This window comes from Mastigoproctus giganteus, chromosome 9, assembly GCF_048544385.1.
Source record: "Mastigoproctus giganteus isolate SK-2022 chromosome 9, ASM4854438v1, whole genome shotgun sequence".
Lineage (NCBI taxonomy): Eukaryota > Metazoa > Arthropoda > Arachnida > Uropygi > Thelyphonidae > Mastigoproctus > Mastigoproctus giganteus.
The window spans coordinates 117,752,225-117,768,029 of NC_143583.1; the positions used below are offsets into that span (position 1 = coordinate 117,752,225).

The 15,805-nt window shown below is 35.4% G+C and overlaps 1 protein-coding gene across 1 annotated transcript in view; it reads left to right on the forward strand.

Annotated features, from left to right (window-relative positions):
- The window catches only part of Vlet (COMM domain containing 10 protein valette), a 76,290-nt gene that overhangs the window by 8,147 nt on the left and 52,338 nt on the right, over positions 1–15,805 (forward strand). The window contains exons 2-3 of the mRNA XM_090381345.1: positions 1,953–2,043; positions 6,620–6,730. Coding sequence (XP_090237471.1) covers positions 1,953–2,043; positions 6,620–6,730 — 202 coding nt within the window. The remainder of the gene's footprint in view (positions 1–1,952; positions 2,044–6,619; positions 6,731–15,805) is intronic.

Genomic DNA, 15,805 nt, shown 5'->3' on the forward strand with positions numbered 1-15,805 from the left:
AGTTATCAACTTCATGCTTATAACCGGTTTTATGTATTGACAATACATTGATGCTTCTACAATCCATAGGAATCTCCACTGAGTTGAAAAATGCCCTCATTATTAACCTCAGTGGTTCAATACACTCCTTGCACTCTCCCTCAAAACATGGTATATCCCTCTCTAACGATACTGATATCACCAGTGGAGTGGAGTAATTTTTCATATACCCAGCAGGGTCTGTAATGTGGACTGCATTGGCGAGCCAATCCCTTGTCTCGATCATTGAAAGAAGACCATTGCAGTGTAATTTCGAATGCTGATTTCTCCCAATCAGCAGTACAATTATTGGCAAGAAGGAAATATGCCAAGTGTTGCCTGCATAATAGATTATGCTTGCAGCATTAAGATCCACTGCTGGTTAGCATCTGCATACATCAGTACCACTCAAGCTTCAATTAATAGGGACTGTGGTACTTGCATGCATCCTATTTTTTAACCTTTGACATTACATGAGGTAAGCAGATTCCACCCCCCCCCCCATCATTTTCCATTCCTTGATTTCCTCTTCTCTCCTACCACCAATCTTAATTCTAGTACAGTCTATTACTTCTCTCTTCCCTTCCCATCCTCCATGCTTGCTCGTACCTTATATTTAAATCAATGTTGGCTGCTCATATTTTAATTGATAAAGGCTGTCTACAGTAGCCACAAGCCACTGTGAGCAGTAATATATATATATATATATATATATATATATATATATATGTGTGTGTGTGTGTGTGTGTGTGTGTGTATATATATATATATGTATATATATATACTGCCTATTGTATTCAATAGGTATATTCAATAGGTATATTGTATTTTTAGTTTCTTTACGTATATTGTTAATTCCTTTAACCAGTGTATTTTAATTGCTTTTATTCAACATAGTCTATTTAATTTTGAGTTTTAATTGGATATTTTATAATCTTTTATTTTATAATAAACTTTATTTTGAATTGGTTGAATAGAGAGAGACAAAAGAAAAAATTACATTTATTCAAACTGTGAAAATTACATAGTGCTGACATTTCTAGAACAATAAGGATACTGACCATTTGACATATTCCAGATGTGTAAAATAGGTAACTTCATTTGGGCAAAGAATTAAAAAAAAAAAAAAAAAAAAATTGGAGAAAGGGCTGTTGTTATTTGGTTTTTTAGGAGCATCAGCAACTAAGGCCATATTGCTCCGGGGATATGCGGTGGTCATTCCCTGACCTTTCCGCATCCTCCGTATTTGGTGGTGACGGGCTCGAACCCCGGTCTAATCAAAACGCGTGTGCTACGCACTACTGCTCCTTCCCACCTGGCTGTGAAGGCGCCTGGAGGAGAAAAGGCAGTTTTTACTAATGACTGCTTGTTTTCTGTATAGTAAGCATTTTTTTGTTTGCCTGTGGAGCTATAGTATAGTGACATTTAAATTTACTACAGTACATTTGCATACAGTAGATCATAGTGTGCTTCATTGTTTTATTTAAAATGCTTCTTGATTTTAAGTTAAGTTTTGTGTTCTGAGATTACACTTTAAAGTTAAAAATAAATGACTTTACTAAATGCTTAGAATTTTTTACAGTATCCTACCAGTATTGTAATTCAAATAAAATTAAATAAATTCCCTTTACTGTGATTTTTGATTATTTAATGCCTTTTCATTCAATATCATGGATTATATACATTTCATGATACTGTACATAGATAGTGCTATATTTTATGTGCTAGTAACTGCTTAAATAGGGTGATAACAAAATATGGCCAGATTTTGATGTTTGGGAATGAATTACGTATTTATAAGAAATTTGTTTATAGAAAAATAACCTTTGAGTTGTCCAGCCCCCATGGAACCAATTAAGGACATAAATTGAGGGATGCTTTTATATGTTATACGACTGGTCTTTGATTTGTATGTTATATGCTATTCCTTCTAGGCTTGAAGAAGCAGTTAGTCAGATTAACCAGATAGATGATTCAAAGTTTGCACTCTTGTTATCCCACATCCTACAGAAACTTCACGATAAGGTAATTTTTGTAACTTATTTTTATGTTATGAAATATTAGGATGTACAAGATAAATTTTTTTATTGGTCACTTGATTTATAATAGTTATTTCTTAAGGGTATATTATTAACGTCAGTCACCAACCATAGAATCATATGCTTTCAACTGTGCATTTTTACTTTGTGCAGTTATTTGTAGTCTCATATTCTTGATGCAGGCAGTTATTTATTAGGTGACTTAACAGTTGTATTTAAAAGATGTATTACATTTTTTCTATAACTGATGTTGCTCTAATCTTTTCCTTGTACAACATATTAGTAAACACCAAGACAGTTCTTTAACATATGGGATATTAATATTGTTTTTTGTATAAGTATAGTGCGAAAGCATCAATAATACATAGCCAAATCTGAATGAACAGAATATTAGCAAAGCGGCATCGTTTTAAGTTATATCTCATTGTGAATACTTTCACAATGAGTTGCCATGATATTACACTACTTCGAATAAGTAACGCTTCACCTGAGGAGAAGTACTTCAGCTAGGATAGGCTATGAGATGTGTATGAATAAAAATAAATAATTAATTGATGGATTTCAATTTATTCAATTTTAATAAAATGTGGGGTGGCTTTCTTTCTCAAAGACCTTGTGAAAATCTGTTCTCTTCCAGTGGATGGATGGATGTGGTAAAGACAGAGGTGTTTAGGAATATCATATGTAAACATACCTTAAAAAATGCATGGATCATAAAATTTCAAGTTTTGGTTGTGAGGTAAATAATATCAGAACAAAGAGAAAAACAAAAGCTTATTGTACAGCTTCAACTGTGGTGCAGGAGCCGCTATTACTTGTAGCACATAATTTTATTTAATAATGACCAATAAAGTATGAATATCTTGCAAAGAAAAATGTAAGGAAAGAAATAAATGGGATGGTTTCTTAACTAGCAGTATAGGTGAATAAATTAAGTATGCCCCCAAATGCCTAGAGGTAAAAAGAAAAAGCCTACAAGAAAAAATAATGGTCTGTTTAGCTAAATTGAAATCTCTAAGTTTGAAATGATCTTTTTGTGAAATTCAGGAGTCTGTGTATATTTTTCTTAACTGTACATGTTATACAAGACAGTTTCTGAATGAAATTGAAAAAAATGATTTATTGTAGATTATGATAGATGTAGGTAAGTTTGAACCATTTTTCTGAACTGGTGAATAAAATAATTTTAAGGAAAAGGTAAAATGAATAAGAATGGGTTGTTAGTGAAGATGTACCTGCTTTTAGTGCTAGTAGGCAGTAATTGCAAAATGTAACAGGTTAAATGGCCAACAGTTCCTTTTAGAATTTTGTAGTAAAGTATTAATTTGTTGATTTTAGGCTTGCAGTCTCCCTTGCAGCCAACAAAAAAAAGTATTGCTTTCCTCAAATACCCAGTGAAGATTTAAATGTTTGATGGTTTGCAACTTCTGCTAGGAAAGTTTTCAAGGTATAATTGTCTTGCTTCAATTATACAAAGAGATGCGAGCGTGCTTCTACAGGGATGGGATGCACTTAAATAGAAAGGGTGCAAGAATATTTGCTGATGCTATCGAGGCAGTGTTAGGTGGGTTGAAAAACTGCTAGCTTGGGGGGGGATACACAGACTAAAAGGTAAACAGTAGCCGCAGGCAGAAGCAAGAGTGATTCTTGCACTGCTTCTATTAGAATGAACGGCAGCCTGGAAAGCAAGGCAATGGAGATTTCCAGGACTGCTGAGAGTCATAGTGGGACAAATAAATACATAGGTTGTGTTAGGGTAAAGAGTAGAAACAGGTGCATGTATACTTGCATGTACACCAATGCTAGGAGTATAGTTAATAAATTTGATGAGCTTGAAGTGCTAGACATCAAGACATCAAAGGCAGATATTGTTGGGATATCAGAGACGTGGTGACACACAGACATAAGCAGTGCAGAATTGGAATTTGGGGAATACAATGTATACAGAAAGGATAAACAGGACAGCAAGGGAGAAGGGGTTATGCTGTTAGTTAAGAAACACAAAATCTAAGGAAGTGCACCCAATCGATGTTGGTGGACAATGCAATGTTGAGTCTGTTTGGTGCAACACAAGCACTGGGAAAGGAAAAATGAGAGTAGATGTGTGTTAATGAATCTGATGAGTATAATGAGCAATTGTGCAGAGAAATAGTGGGCCAGTAAATCAGAATGTCTTATAATGGGGGATTTTAACTTTAGAGATATTGACTGAAACTTGGGGATTGGTCACTTGCACACTAGCAAAACTTTTGTGGATTTATTGGATGACATGTTTTCTACAGCAACATGTTCGAGAGGCAGTAATATTCTTGATCTGATTATCAGCAGTGATTATTCGTGCATTAAGAATTTGCAGATAAAGGAACCACTGGGTGACAGTGATCACAATGTACTGATGTGGGAATTACTTTAAAAAAAACTACCATCAAGGTTAAAAGGAAGGGCTGTTGGTTTCGTAAAGGTGACTACAGGGATCCCAGACAGTTTTTAAATTCTATACAGTGGGATCTACTGATGACGCTACCAATGTTGAATTCTCTAGATTTTTCATTCCAACTAAGAAATACTGTTCAAAGTTTAGACCTAAATGGATGTCAGATGAATTAATAAGGCTTGTGGCAGAGAAGAAAAATGTATGGGATGCATATAAAGTATGTGACACAGAAGCCTGTGGCAGCTATAAACTAGTCTGTAATCAAGTCACAAAGGAGGTTAGGCAGGCGATGGCAGATTACGAGAAATCCGTGGCAAAGGATGCAAAGAAAAATAGCAGAGTTCTTTACTTATGTAAACTCTAGAAGGAAAGGGATGAATCTGATTGGACCACTTAACATAGGTGGGTTGACTATTGATGATCATGCTCAGGAAGCTGATAAACTGAAAGTGTATTTTGCATCAACATCACATGAGGAGTTATTCAATGATGGGAGTGCCAGAAGTTTATCAAACTGTAACAGGGAGCTAAGTGATTTTATAATAACTGAGAGCAAAGTGGTGGAGAAATTGTTGAAGTTAAACATAAAAAAGTCACCTGGGGTGGACAGGATCAATCCAGTTATATTAAAGGAGGTAGCAAAGGAAGTAAGCAAACCCTTAGCCATAATTATGGGAGCTTTTTTGGACTCAGGGGAGGTCACCATGGACTGGATATGTGCAAATGTATCACCAATTCACAAAGAGGGTTCAAAAGGTGACACAGGTAACTATAGACCTGTTAGTTTAACTTATGTTCCATGGAAAATAATGGAATTGCCGGTTAAAGAAGCATTGCAGGATCATCTAGACAAATCTGCAGTAATAGTTAAGACAGAATGGGTTTGTTAGAAGGAGGTCTTGTGTGACCAATTTGATTGGATACTATGATGTGATCACAAAGTAACTGAATGCCAAAAATAATTTTGATATCATATACTTGGATTTCAGGAAAGCTTTTGATACTGTTGTACATGGGAGACTGCTGTACAAATTGGAGAGGTATGGCATTAAGGGTAAATTGCTACAATGGATAAAGGGATGGTTGAGTGGGAGATGACAGAGTGGCAATCAATGGACACTGCTCTTCGTGGACAAATGTTATTAGTGGAGTTTCCCAGGGTTTGGTGTTGAGCCCATTGTTGTTTTGTATATTTATCAATGATGTTGATCAGGTTTAATGTCAGTTGGCAGATGATACAAAGGTTGGTAGGGTTGTTAACGACAGTAAAGACAGTATGCTACTCCAACTGGATCTAGATAAGTTGGGTAAATGGGCTGAAAAGTCGCAACTGAAGTTTAACAGTGACAAATGCAAAGTACTGCATATGGGTAGTAATAACTGAAGAGAAACATACCAACTGTGTGGTGCTACACTCAGGGAAGTGGAAAGTGAAAAAGACCTGGGGGTAATTGTGCAGTCAAATATTAAGTCTGCTGAGCAGTGCAGAGGGGCTGCCAGAGCAGGTCATGGAGTCTTTTTAATGATATATAGGAATTTTGCTAGCAGGGACAGGGAGATAATTATCCTGTTATACAAGGCAATGGTTAGTCTACACCTAGCATACTGTGTACAGGTCTGAAGGCCTCATTTTAGGAATGATGTTGAGTTGCTAGAACAAGTTCAAAGAAGGGCAACAAGATTGGTGAGGGGTACAAATGGGTGCTCTTACCAAGAAAGTCTTTTTTTAAGTTCTGCAAATTGCAGCACTTGTGAGGTGATCTGATTGAAGTGTATAAGGCCAGTAAGGCCACTGGCTTTTTTTAAAAGCCAGTGGTTTTATGGACTGGGAAGCTACATTGGCCAGTCGACAGTCCATGTTTATTGTGTGCACCACATGCTTTAAATTCTTAAAGTAAATTTTGATAGGTTCCCTCCCATCATTTAAGAAATGAAAATGCCTTACTTTGCATAGCTTTGTTTTAACTAAATTTAATTTGCATGTTTTAATTATAAATAAAATAGCATATTTTGAAATACTTTTTACCTATCCATTGCAAAATGGGTAGGTAAAAAGCATTTGCTGTGTTCTGACTATATTCAACTTCCAGTATGTTTTAGTTAAACAGTTAAATATATTATCTAATAGGATGCAGAAATATTTACTGAAGAAGAAGAAGAAAGACTTCAGACTTCTCTTTCACTTGAGAGTCATCAACTTAAATCTGTAATTGACACTTTAGCATTTTTCTTTGAACAGGTAAGGAATTTTGTTACTATTATTTAAAATTTTACCATTATGTGATATATCCTAATGTATACTAGTTTAAGATTTTTATTTTTTGTTTTAGCATTAGCAAGGGCACATGATGAAAGAAAGCAAGCTTATATAGCATCAGCCAAACCCTCCCCCACTTCTCATTTCACCCATCCACTCGCTCCAAATGTTTGTCTAGTTCTGCCTTGAATCTGTTTAAGCTGTCAACTTCTACAATGACAGATGGAAGTTTGTTACAGCAATCATCCACCTGCTGGCTAAAGGCAAACTTCCACACATCTATCCTACAACTGTCTTTCCTCAATTTGAATTTATGCCATCTCAGGCGATTATTCTGAGCAAGAATCCCATCAGCATTGAGTATGCTCAAACCATTCAAGGTTTTATACACCTCAATCAGATCACCTTGCAGGTGCCTAGTCTCTAGACACTTTTTTTTTTTTTTTTTTTTTATGAAAACCCCAAACACAAAAGGTATCAAAATCTATAGTACTTAGTACCGTGCATGGGTTGAAGGAGTAGTATGGGGGGAGGGGAATGCAGGAAACTTTGCTCTAAAGACTAAACATGGGTTTCACCACTTCAAGCCTCCAATAAGCAAAGTGGTGCTATAATTTGCAAAACTTAAGCCTTTCTTCGTAAGAGCAACCCTTTGTTCCGTTCACTAATCTTGTTACCCTACTCTGTACTCGTTCCAACAGCTCAACATCCTTCTTAAAATGAGGCTTCCAGACTTGTATACAGTACCAAGGTATACACTGTATACTTGTATACAGTGTATGCATTGCCTTATGCAAGGGGATAATCACCTCCTTATTCCTGCTAGAAAAAGTCCTGTATATCATTGACAAGACACCATGAGCTACTCTTGCAGACTGTCTGCACTGCTCAGAAAACTTCATATCTGTTTGCACAATTACCCTCAGGTCCTTTTCACTCTCTACCACTGTCAGTGTAGTACCACACAGTTGATACGTTAATCTGGAGTTACTGCTTCCCATATGCAGTACTTTGCATTTGTCAATGTTAAACTTCAATTGCCACCTCTCAGCCCATCTGCTGAACTTTTCTAGATCCTGTTGCAGCAGCGTACTGTCATTAGTGTCATTAACAACCCTGCCAACTTTCGTATCGTCTGCAAACTTGGACATTAAGCCTAATATACCATCACCAATATCATTAATGAATACAGAAAACAACAATGGACCCAACATTGAACCCTGGGGGACTCCACCAATAACATTAGTCCATGAAGAGTCCATTGATCACCACTCTGTCTTCTTCCACTCAACTATTCCTTTATCCATAGCAGCAGCTTGCCTCCAATACCACACTGCTTCATTTTGTGTAGCAGTCTTCCAAGTGCAACAGTATCAAAAGCCTTTCTAAGATCCAAATATATGATATTAAAATTATTCTTTGCATCCAGTTCCTGCACGACTACATCATAGTATCCAATCAAATTGGTTAGACAAGACTTCCCCTTAACAAACCCATGCTGTGTCCGAGCTATAACTGAAGTCTTGTCTAGATGATCCTGCTATGCTTCTTTAACTAGTGTCTCCATTAATTTCCTGGAACAGAAGTTAAACTAACAGGTCTGTAATTACCTGTGTCTTTCTGTGATCCTCCTTTGTGGATAGGGGTCGCATTTGCACATCTCCAGTCCATGGATACCTCCTCTGAGTTCAAAGAAGCTCTCATAATTATGGCTAAGGGTTTGCTTACTTCCTTTTCTGTCTCCTTTAATGTAACTGGATAGATTCCATCCACACCAGGTACCTTTCTTATGTTTATCTACAGTTTCTCCTCCACTTTACTCTCAGTTATTACAAGATTATCTAGCTTAATGCCAGAGTTTAATACACCTCTGGCATTCCCCTCCCTGAGTAACTCCTCGTGTGAATGTAGATGCAGAATATTCATTTAGTTTGTTAGCTACCTGAGCAGGATCATCAAGAGTTGAACCATCAATATCAAGTGGACCAATCTGATTCATCCCTTTCCTTCTAGAGTTTACATAAGTAAAGAGCTCTGCTGTTTTTCTTTGCATCCTTTGCCAAAGATTTCTCTTAATCGGCCTTTGCCTGCCCAACCTCCTTTGTGACTTGGTTACACACCAGCTTATATCTATCATAGGCTTCTGTGTCACATGTTAATTTATATGTATCCCATGCATTTTTCTACTCTGCCACATGCCTAATTAGTTCATCTGACATCCATTTAGGCCTGAATCTTGAACAATATTTTTTAGTTGGTATGAAAAGCCTAGTAGCTTCCAACATTATTTCTTTGAATGCTTCCCATTTTGAATTTGCTGTTGGTAACATCAGCAGTTGGTCCCACCGTATAGAATTTAAATACTCTGTTAGACCACCATAGTAACGTTTATGAAAGCAAAAACCCTTCCCTTTACACCTGACGGTAGTTACCTCTTTGAGTAAATCCCACTTCAGCGCACTGTGATCACTGCCACCTAGTGGTTCCTTTATCTACAGAGTCTTAATGTATGTAGAATCACACTGATAATCAGATCAAGGGTATTACTTCCTCTAGTTGCCTCACGAACATGCTGCTGCTGTAGAAAACAATCATCAAATAAATACACAAAAGCCTTGCTAGTGTGCGAGTGACCAACCCATAAATTCCAGTCAATCTCTGGGAAATTAAAATCCCCCATTATAAGACTCTGATTTACTGGCCCACTCTATTTCTCTGTAAAATTGCTAATTATACTAATCAGATTCATTAGGCATATTACAACACACCTACTCATTTTTCCTTTCCCAGTGCTTATGTCACACCAAACAAATTCAACATTGCATTGTCCATTAACATCAATTGGATGCACTTCTTTAGATTTTGTGTTTCTTAACTAACAGCATAACCCCTCCTTCCTTTCCTGTGCTGTGTATCCTTTCTGTACACATTGTACTCCCCAAATTCCAAATTTGCACTGCTTATGTCTGTGTGACACCATGTCTCTGATATCCTAATAATATCTGCCTTTGATTTCTTGACTAGCACTTCAAGCTCATCAAATATATTAACTATACTCCTGGCATTGGTGTACATGCAAGTATACATGCACCCGTTTCTATTCTTAGTTACCCTAACACAGCCCATGTATTTACTACCCATTGTTCCAGTATGACTCCCTGCAGTCCTGGAAATCCCATTGCCTTGATTTCCAGGCTGCTGCTCAATTGCATTTCAGTAGAAGCAGTGCAAGAATCACTTTCACCTCTGCCAGCGGCTACTGTTAATCTATTATTCCATGTATTTCCCCCGGGCTAGCAGTTTTCTGACCCACCTAACTCTGTCTCAATAGCATCAGCAAATATTTTTGTACCCTTTGTATTTAAGTGTATCCCATCCTTGTAGAAGCAGTCTCTCCTGTTAACAAGCACAGACAAGGCTGTGAAAAATTCTACCCCTTGAACCTTGCACAATCTCTCCAGGGCTGAATTGATCGACAAGGCTCTCGTTATATACACGCTCCTATCATATCTGGACAGAATTGCAGACACTTTCAAATTCAACCCTAACTCACGGCTTTTTTTTCAACATTGACCTGTACTTGTTAAGTAATTCTGCCGGTCTCCTCCTCTTAATATCATTAGTGCCAACGTGTACAACAATATCACCCTTTGTGTCCTTAAAAGGTGATATCTGCTCTACAACGTCATCAACCTTTGCCCCTGGCAGACGTACCCTGGTTCTGTTCCACCTATCCTTTTTGCACAATATGTTCTCCGTTTCCCTGACAAATAGTCACCTACAACAACAACTAGTTCCTTTGGGACCAGCGCATTCTGCCTTGGGGTTTGCCATTGCATTGCATGATGTTCAAGTGCAAGCTCTGGCATTGATATGGGCAGCTGAGAGCTTGATGGGCCCCTCAATTTATATCCTTCGAGGGGATCCACCCTGTCCTTAAAGCTCTCGTATAGGCCCATAGCGACGCTGAGTTGACGACTGATTTCCTCACACTCCTTACATCGCGCGCATGCACACACACACACACAAAGACATTCCCCTTGGCAATGTCCTGTTCCTAATTGCTCCACAAACATTAAACAAGCAGTGCATTTCAAAAGGCTTGTATTCAGAGGACAACCGCCCCTTCAGTTCTCCCCTGAGCCACAGCACTCCCATTAGTTTGAGCCTTTTGCTTTGCTGCTCTGTTCTGAGTCATGATTTCTATTCAGTTTCAAATAAAATTCCAATACAAAATATAACCCTAAACTTATATCCCTATGGAGTTATAACACTATATATATCTATTTCAGTATCAAATGTTATCTCCGAGTTACGTTATATGACTTTCTTATCATCTGTCAAGTTATGTATTAATTTATAATGTTACGTTTCTAAAAACTAGGTTGCTATATGTATTTAGTTAAAAAAAAAGTACAATTTAATTGACAATGAAATTTAACAAGATTAGTAAATTTTACTGATTAATTGATACTACTATACTCGCTATCTAGTTTTCCATTAAACCTTACGCTATCTAGTTCAGAGTACACGTTGTATGGTATAACAATGGCAGCAAGTTACGAACGGTAAATCTACAGACACAAGGTATTAATTACTTTCAAAATCACACTATCTAAATTCACAATAAACCACGGAGCTTGACTAGGTCTATAAGCTAATTATAGAAACTAATTTAATTTAGGTATCAAAAGTCAATAAACCAGCTAAATATAATTAAAAACTTAGAATTTGCGGGAGCTGCAAAACTTGTCCAACACGTTGATTAGATACCCTTTCTGATACTAAATAATAACCTACAAAATCCCTATCTAAGTTCGAATTAAGCTGAAGTTTTATTACTAGGAATGTAAAGCAACTCTAGAAAATAAATTAATATGCCAGTTTAAGTCAATAAAAAAGCAAAAATTTAAGAAAACTTCTCTACTAGCTGGAGTTGTAAAAACTTCACCTGTTCACGTGTACTCTCGTACCCCTTTTTCTTGAATCTTAAAGTTTATGTAAACTATTTCTTGCATAAATTGCAATAAATGAATGAGTTGATGTGTGAATCCCTCAGAAATGGATGTTAGTATTATTTGGTGCTGTCACAGAATGGGAGAGCATCTTATTTTGAAGCCTTGTATGCCATGTTAGTTAGCTTCAGCTGGTAATTAATGCTAAAAGGTTTACAGGTTGCTTCATTACCTTAGAGTTACCGAATATCAGAATAAGCAATTCTGAAGAAATTTTTTTAAGAAAAACTCTTTCTACTTTTGTTTAATGTGTCATGTGAAATAAGCACTTTGATTTTATAACCAGTCTTTGATTTAATAACACATGCCTACATTAGTTTAGGGAACTGGCTAATTATATGTGTCCTTTAATAATTTGCATTTGCTGAATAAAAAAAGTAACATCTGTACTTCTCTATCATATACATTTTATGCAAAACAGCATACTCTTATTTAATAGTTTTGAATAAAATATGCAGAAATGATCTTGCATTTTTTTATTATTATAAAAATAAAGTATTGTTTTATTATTATCCTTATAATAATACAAAAATGGCATTAATTTTTCAGGTGAAATTCAGAATTCAGACACTTTCACATTGAAGTCAGACTCATTACTTTTTTCTCAACATCACCTATTAATGCTGAACTACGAGGGGGGAGGGGTATCAAAAAGTTCATACCCTAGATAAAACATCAGTAGGAAGATGCTGTTTTTAATATAAGTTGTCTTTAATGTAAGTAGTCAATAACTAACACGTGAAATTTCATTCCCGTAGGTCTGGCGTGTCAAACTGGCAGCCCGCAACAAAATTTTTGTGGCCCGCGATGCCCAAAAATAAAATTTAAAGTAAACAATTAAAAAGTACCTATTTATAATTCTAGAATATAAGGATTAAAAAACCTCTGTAATAAATAAAAAAATAACATTTTAATTGATAATAATTAAAAAAAAAAAAAGACTGGATCGATGGAGCCTTGATTAGAAAGAACTAAAAATATAAATAGTAATTTCAAATGAATGAAAATCAAAATTATTATCTTTATATAACATTGTAACTTTTTAGTTTATTTCTTTAAAAATAAAAGTTACATTTTATATTTCTAAATATTTTTTAAATGGAGAAATCGTAATCTAAATTTCTTTTACATTTAAACTAATATTGCAAATGCAGTGTTTTTTATAATTTTATCGAAAAGATACTTCATTCGTACTAGTTTCTTTGTCGGGATCTGTTCTGTGCGTTGTGTTTGCTAACTATAATTTAACAAATACCTAAGTAATCGTTTTTTTAATTTTATAATTTTAATTTCAACTATAGAATTTATATAGAAAATGTCGCTTTCAACACCAGTCAAGAAAAGAAAAATTGATAACGAGGGAAGAAAATTCCAAGAAAAGTGGAGCTGAACTATTTTTGCATGGAAGTGAACAGTAAAATTACATGCTTAATTTGTAAGGAAAATATTAGTGTTGCTAAAGAATACAACATTAAGCGGCATTATAACTCTAATCGTAAGGAACAATATTTGGGCTTTGAAGGAAAAATAAGAGAAGAAAAATTAAAAACAATGAAGAAAACACTTCATAGTCAACAAGTATTCACAAAATTCATGAAAACTAATGAATCAGTAGTAAAAGCAAGTTACGAAATAAGCTCTTTGTTAGCAAAACGTTCAAAATCGTTCACGGATGGTTCGTTAATTAAAAAAGTATGATAAGAGCAGCTGAAATCGTATGTCCTGAAAAAGTGCAATCATTTCGCGATATTTCATTATCGAGAAATACAGTGGTAGAGAGAATTAGCGAAATGGCAGATAACATTAGTTCACAGCTACAGGATATATCTACAGAAGTCTTGTTCTTTTCAATTGCAATTGATGAAAGTACAGAGATATTGCTCAAGTTGCTGTATTTTTCCATGGTTGCGATAATAACATGAGGATCACCGAAGAATTGTTGGAAGTTATCCCTCTTCTTGAAATTACGACTGGCGAAGATATTTTTGCTGCTGTGTGGAGCATTTTAGAAAAGTGTAAGCTTCCACTTTACAGACTTGTGTCTGTAACAACTGATGGTGCTAAATTAATGACAGGTGAAAATTGAGGATTTGTGTCAAAATTGATTAGAAAATTACAAGCTGCGTACCCAGATAAACCGAAAACCACGGCAGTCCACTGCCTTATTCATCAACAAGTTCTGTGTTTAAAAATATTAAAAATGGACGATGTATTTAAAACAGTAACAAAAACAATCAACTTTATTCGAGCGAGAGCACTCAACCATCGGCAGTTTACTTCTCTTCTTAAAGATTTAGAATCCGAGTTCAACGATCTTCCTTATTATACAGAAGTTCAATGGTTATCATGCCACAAAGTTTTAAACAGATTTTATATGCTTTTGGAGGAAATAATAGTTTTTTTTTAAATGAAAAACGAAAATGTATCAGTTATAAAAAATCCTTTGTGGATTAAGGATTTGGCATTTTTAATTGATATTACAAGCCACCTCAATAATCTTAACATTTCATTGCAAGTGGATTAAGGATTTGGCATTTTTAATTGATATTACAAGCCACCTCAATAATCTTAACATTTCATTGCAAGGTAAAAATAAGTTAATAACGAACATGTACAACGCAATAGCAAGTTTTGTACAAAAACTAACGTTGTTTAAAAATCATTTAAAAAAAGATGTTTTGAACCATTTTCCCTACTTGTGAGCAGTTAAAAACACAAAATCAAAATTGCTCTTTCTCACAATATTGTGACAAAATTGAGGAAATCAAAAACAAATTCGATAAGCATTTTAATGATTTTAAAGAGTTAGAAGATATGTTTTCTCTTTTTGTTGGACCTTTTTCATTTGAAATCGAAAAAGCTCCCACTTTGATTCAACTGGAATTAATTGGTTTCCAAAATGATTTATTTTTGAAAGACAAATGTCAAGAAGTAGGAATTCCAAAAATATATTCTTACTTAGGTGAAAAATACCCGGAAATTAAAAAATTTGCTGCGCAAATTATGTGCTACTTGGGAGTATATACTTATGTGAGCAATTATTTTCATGTATAGATCATGTATAGATAAAATGGCGTATAGATCGAGATTGACAAATAAACATCTTTCCGACATAATGAAAATTGTATGTTCCCAGTCTTTGACTCCTGATGTTGAAAAACTAGTAGGGGTAAACGCTGGCAGGTTTCCAGGAAAACAAATTAATTATTTTCATAAATATATTGAATATTTAATTTTTAAATAAAATTAATAATATAACAATTATATCTACTAAAACCAAAGGAGCACAAGGCAGCCAAAGTAACACACCTCTATTAGTTACAATTTATTAGGAAACGTTTCGGAAATTGTTATTGTTACAAAATCCATCTTCAGTCTTTGTAGCAATTTCCGAAACGGTTCCTAATAAATTGTAACTAATAGAAGTGTGTTACTTTGGCTGACTTGCGCTCCTTTGGTTACCAGTTCATCAACAGCCATTTTACTCCCATTTCTTCACTATACATACTAAATTCTAAATTACTTGTATTCTGTAGATCTGAATAAAAATTTAAATGTTAATTACATATGTGTTTTCATTATGCTACTGAATCCTGAATCAACATATAATATTTAAGAAAATTTTATGCTTCCTGCAAAAATCATACCATCACACAAAATGGCCGGCGACAGAAATGAGTTTGACGCACCTGCCGTAGGTGATCGTATACCAGAGGTGCAACCTGGAATCTAAGGAAGGATGCTATGGTTGACAAAGTGGAGTATCGAGCATTGATCAAGTTCTTGAATTTGTAGGGCAAGAAAGCTTAGGAAATTGATGAAGAAATGTGAAGGCTGTTTATGGGCAGAATTGTCCATCCTATGACACCGTAAAAAAATGGAAACTGGAGTTCCAGTGCGGTCGTACAAGTGTCTTTGAGCCAAGAGAAGAAAGGACATCCACAGACAGTGAGATGGTTGCACAGGTTGAGCAGCTGGTGCTGAGTGACAGACGTGTGACAATTAATTTCATCACAAATGCAGTGGGAATTAGTTATGGCCC